This window comes from Ctenocephalides felis, unplaced genomic scaffold, assembly GCF_003426905.1.
Source record: "Ctenocephalides felis isolate EL2017-DRISC unplaced genomic scaffold, ASM342690v1 CF-g0.4_SCAFFOLD_00845, whole genome shotgun sequence".
Lineage (NCBI taxonomy): Eukaryota > Metazoa > Arthropoda > Insecta > Siphonaptera > Pulicidae > Ctenocephalides > Ctenocephalides felis.
Window position 1 is genome coordinate 16,017,936 of NW_020536999.1, and position 5,848 is coordinate 16,023,783.

At 28.1% G+C, this 5,848-nt stretch overlaps 1 protein-coding gene across 1 annotated transcript in view; it reads left to right on the plus strand.

The window, feature by feature from the left end:
- Positions 1-5,848, plus strand: part of LOC113379074 (small subunit processome component 20 homolog) — a 17,362-nt gene continuing 11,514 nt past the window's right edge. The window contains 1 exon segment of the mRNA XM_026619515.1: positions 1-48. Within this exon segment, the coding sequence (XP_026475300.1) occupies positions 1-48 (48 nt within the window).

Genomic DNA, 5,848 nt, shown 5'->3' on the forward strand with positions numbered 1-5,848 from the left:
ATGACAAAATCTCCGAGCCAGGATTTGTATCGGAATGATAACTCTGGAGTGAGTTACCCATCTCTGATATATATAAATATATATATATTTATATATATATATATATATACATATAATTAATTTTAAAGATTACTTTACATGTCCGTTGTAAGCGTAACTCGTAAATCTAAACTTGTTCTAAGAATTTGCAAACCTAACTAGTTTTATTTATTATCTTTATATAACTCTCTGCATATTGTTATTAAAATGAGGACTTAAAATTTGTCATTGTTCATTCCCCTTTTTTTATTACCTTTTTAATGTTACCTCTTGATAATAACCTCGTATTTTTTTACAACCGTAATATTAGGATAGAGACCCATGGACGTAAAATTGTAAAGTTTTTTAAATTTGCTAAAAGAATTAAAAAAAATTAAAAATTTGTTCAAATAAAATATTGGTTTTACACATTAATGATAAAACCTTAAACGTTTAGAATGTGATAGAATTTTTTTACATAGGCCTTGCAACCATGAAGTTTCAATTACCGTCTTTCTAGACATGATATCAAGCAGTAGTGTTATAACACAAAAAATCTTAAATGTCGCAAAATTGTGGAATGATCTTAAGACAAAATAATAAATAAGACAACTAATTGATGGTCTATTTTTATTACCCAATTTCTATTAAAGAATTTCCAGTATTCATCAAGTCTTGCAAAGTAATTCTAAAATGCACATGTGTTTATTGGAATCTAAAATAACTCTGAAACATACACCCAGATATAAATGTAGTAAAGATAAATTCCAAGACGCGCCTAGATGTTACTAAAACAATTTTAAAACATCTTAAGATAAATGGTAATATAAACTAGAACTGAAACCAAATTTTGGTACTAAAACCATTTTAGGCATCCATTTCAAGAGATCTGCTTGAAGAACTCGATTTTCTTATAAATCAACACGGTTTTGCAATTGAAATTTTTTTTGCAAATAGCTAGTGGTGTATGGCATCGTGCCTTAAGGCAAATTGCTGGAACTTCCCGTACCGTAATGAAATATTCGAGAAATTTTAAACGTTTTCAAATATATTATTACAAATACTGTAATTTTCAAGCAAATCAAATGTAAATCATAAATCAATTTATCTCCAGAACATTAACAATCGTCATTTCATTTCGAATTCAATTTCAAAAAAATAGTTGCTTAATTTACACAAAATTGAAAAAGTGCTCCCATATAGTCACAGTTTTGCAAATTTGCAAATAATTCTGTACGACATTTTCACTTATACTGTGCTGAGCTTGGCGGCATTTTCACATTTTTCAATAGTTTTCACAAAATTGGAAAAGCGCTCCAGTACATAAACAGTCTAAACGCACTTGGGTAAACATTTGTAACAGAGTGGCGCTTAGACCGTGCTTAGCGTGGGTATTTTTTTAAATTTTTAAACCAAAATCACAAAAATATTTTCTGAAAAATAAAAAAAGATGTAATAGTTTTTTATTCTCAAAAGCAATTGTTTTGTCAATACAAGCAGAAAGTTCTTTGAATAATTCAAATCGAACGCTTAGATCTCTCAAAAACTGCCATTTTTTGCACATTTAGCGCTGTATCTCCGAAACCGCTGGACCTGCCTCTGCCAAAAACTAATCACCAGTTCACCCCGTCATTACGAATTGAATGTTTTTTGGATCATTCAAATCGGATGCTCCGATCTCTCAAAAACTCGATTTCTATTTTCTTCACTTTTGGCTCCGTATCTCCGAAACGGCTGGACCTGCCTTTGTCGAAAACTAATCAGCACATCTCCCTATCAATAGGAATCGAATGTTTTTTGAACCATTCAAATCGGTTTGGTGCACAAACACGCACACACACACACACATCCATTTTTTCTGAGGTATGCCAAAATGTTCAGAAACCTTTGAAACGTAAAAATATGCGAAAAATTTCATTTTCGATTACTAGAACTTACCCTACGGGAAGTTAAAATATTCAAACTATATAAACAATCATTCTATATTTTATTTATTATTAGTTTCTTCCAGCTGGATCCCACCGAAATCATCTCAATGGGAAATAAGTTCAAATATATTTAAATGACCTTGCAAAAGCGTCGTATAAAAATTTAGTTCAAACGACTTCACTTCCAATGTCATAAATAAGATAAGAAGATTAAGTACGGGACATAAAAATTAAAATAGCGCATAAACAAAACAGTTACGTCCTATTTAATGTGCAATTTGTTCTCAGATTTATTTATAAATAATATAAAATTAGTCTCGTGATTAATATGTACTTCTAAGAAGTGTTTCCTAACATTGATCCGACATTCTACAGAAGGGCTGTTTGTTAAATAAGAAAGGCATTTTAATATTGGTTGAGGTTTTTAAATACAATGCTATAATATATTCCCTATGTATTATAAGGAATCTAACAAATTTATCAAATTTAGCAATTTCTCATATTTGATTCAACGAACTGAAACTTGTATCACAATTATCATTTATTATCAAACTCGAAAAAGTCATAAAAATTGATGCGTATTACAGACGTGGATTATTCCGTTATCAGTGCAAGTGATAAGAGCGTTTTTTATCATATTTGGTTTGCATCGACAAATATTTCGTAAATACTTGAAAAACTAACAAAAAGCTGATATAAATATATGTATGATAAAAAAACACATAAAAAGGCACAACCTGGCATATTAGGTTATAAGGAAAGTAAATCACATTTAAGTCAAGATCCATTAACATATTTTGAAAACTGATATATTTTTTATTATAGCAATTTTTTATGTAACTAGGTGGTCTATAAAATATAATTGAATTGATTTTGCTATGCTATTAAAGAAGATTACCCGATGGTTTTTCTTTTGATATCTCCAAAACCGCTACTCCAAAATTTCACCAAAACTTCATTTTTCATCAATACAAGTAAAATGTTTTTCAAATCATTCAAATCGGACTTTGCGTTCTCACAAAAACTGTGTTACTATTTTTGGTGTTTTTCGCCTGTATCTTCGAAACAGCTGGACCTGCCTCCGACAAAAACTAATCAGCACGTCTCTTTATCAATAGGATCGAATGTTCTTTGAATCATTTAAATCGGTTGATCCGTGTTCCCGAAATCGTCGAAGAAAAATTGTATCCGCACATACATACACATACACACACATACATCAATTTTTTCTCAAGTATGCCAAAATGTTCAGAAACCTTTAAAACGTAAAGATATATAGAAAAAAATATTTTTGAATCTAATCAACACAATATTGAGATATGAATCATATTTTAAATATTTAATGCATTATGATGGCACTCATTTGGTATAAAAACGTATATTTTACATCTCCTAAAAAAAAAAAATCGAATTGGCTTCTAACGTTTTTAAGAACACATACACATATAATAATGTATATATATATATATATATATATATATATATACATACATATGTGTAATATAAATAAATTGGATATGTATGTATTGTAGGTGACCCCAGTGCGTTTTTATCTAACGATATGTTTTAGCAAATGCTTTGATGTTTGTATATTGATTCTATTTTTAGACGATTTTGTGTTTGAATACCAATTTTATAAATCTTACTTACAATTTCGAAAGAAATATATTTTATAATCAATCAAATACCAAAATTATACCAAATTGTTAATAATAAATTCAATTTATATTACTCAAACTGCAGTATTTAAGTCTTTTTCTGGTCAGAATGCTTTTATATCTGTTCGTATCTATTAACTGATAATATCTTAATTAAAATTTGTTTGATTCATTTAATAATATTTTCAATAAAATCTTTATCGATAAACTTACAATTAAGTTTCAAGGTAAATCCAGTCATTAGGTCAAGAAAAGATAATAGTCGAGTACATTTTGCTTAATTTAAATTCAAGCTTAAATTTTGATATAATCAAGTACTTGGCTAAAGATAATAATTATCTGGTACTTACCTTTTTTCTTATAACAATTTTCATGCAATAAGTTGTTCTAAGTTCATATTTCTTTATCATTTTGTGGGAAAATTGATGAATTTTGTATTTTCCAGATATCAAAATCATATTATTATTTACTGCAATATGTTATTCGTATAGAACTATAGGTTTGTATATATTTTTAATATATTTCTATATTATTATCTGTCAGAATTATATATTCTCAAATTAGTTGATTTTCACTTTGACCAGTTATGGTGTATTTAATTAAATTAAATTTTAAATTTAATTTAAAAAAACACATTTCATTGAAAATATATTGGACAAATATCTTTATTGTCACCATGAGATCTCCTTGGAAATCCGTCAAATTTAAATCATTATTTTATTTCTTATTTTAATATTACAATTTTTTTTAATAGTTATTTTTTTTATATTTGATTGAAATGGTTGATTTAGGTATTTTTTCAAAACGAAGTAAAGTGTTATTTTTCATTATCACACCGAATTAAAATGATTTTTATTAGTGTTATTAGACAAATTATTTGTGAGTTTTTGATAAAAATAAATAAACTACTTTTAAAAAGTCTCTACAACAAGTTCATTATTAATAAATTAACAAATGTTCAAGATGGTCTTATAATAATTTTCCTAAGGTATCAAAAGGATGATTTTTTGTAGATTTTCTATTTGCCAAGAATTTGTTGAACAATTGAGATTTTTAAATTCTTAATAAATTAACAAATGCTTTAAAATGGTTCTAGGTTTATTTTTCCAGGAATCACTAGAATGATTTTTGGAGATTTTCTATTTGCTAAGAATTTGTTGAACAATTGAGATTTTTAAATTCTTAATAAATTAACAAATGCTTTAAAATGGTTCTAGGTTTATTTTTCCAGGAATCACTAGAATGATTTTTTGGAGATTTTCTATTTGCTAAGAATTTGTTGAACAATTGAGATTTTTAAATTCTTAATAAATTAACAAATGTCTCAAGATGGTATGATATATTAATTTTTTTCGGGTATCACTAGAGTGATATTTTGGATATTGTCTATTTGCCAAGAGTTTGTTGAACAATTGAGATTTTTGAAGTCCTAATAAATTAATAAAGGTTCTATGTTCATTTTTTCCAGGTATCACTAGAATGGTTTTTTGGAGATTTTCGGTAGGACTTTAATGGTTTTGTATGTTTATTAAGACCAAGTACTCTATCCTTATACCAAGTAAATCGTCTAAATTTAATTTTTACAAACGCCAAAAAAACTACTCATTTTCTCAAACATTGATGAATTTTTAAAATTAAACTACTTGTCATTAGACCGTAATATTTCAGTAAGTTCTCTAAGACCATGATATACGAGGGGTGTTCAAAAAGTACCCGGAATTACTAATAATTAAATTTCGCGGGTCTGGAGTGTCTGATTGTCAAAATTTTTTTTTATTGTGTTGGTATACATGCCCCTAAAGTATGATGAAATTTTCAGCTATATTCACTGTTTACTTTGTCTGTGGTAGTCGCTAAAGGTTCGACGTGTTTTTCTGAGCTCGGCGATTTTTACAATGGAAGAATTGAAAAGTCAAGAATTTGTATTAAATTTTGCGTAAAAAATGAAATAAAGTGTTGCAAAGTGCAAAATTCACCAGATATGGCTCCGTGTGACTTTTTTCCTATTCCCAAAGTGAAGAGACCCATGAAAGGACGGCGGTTTCCTCGATTGAAGAAAATCGCTGAGAGTCTCAAGGACATATCAAAAAGTGAATATCAAGGGTGCTTCGAAAATTGGAAAAACGCTGGCATAAGTGTATTATATCTGGGGGGGACTACTTTGAAGGGGACCACATTAATGTAGACGAATAAATAAATATTTTTTTGAAAAAACGAAAATTCCGGGTTACTTTTTGAACAGAC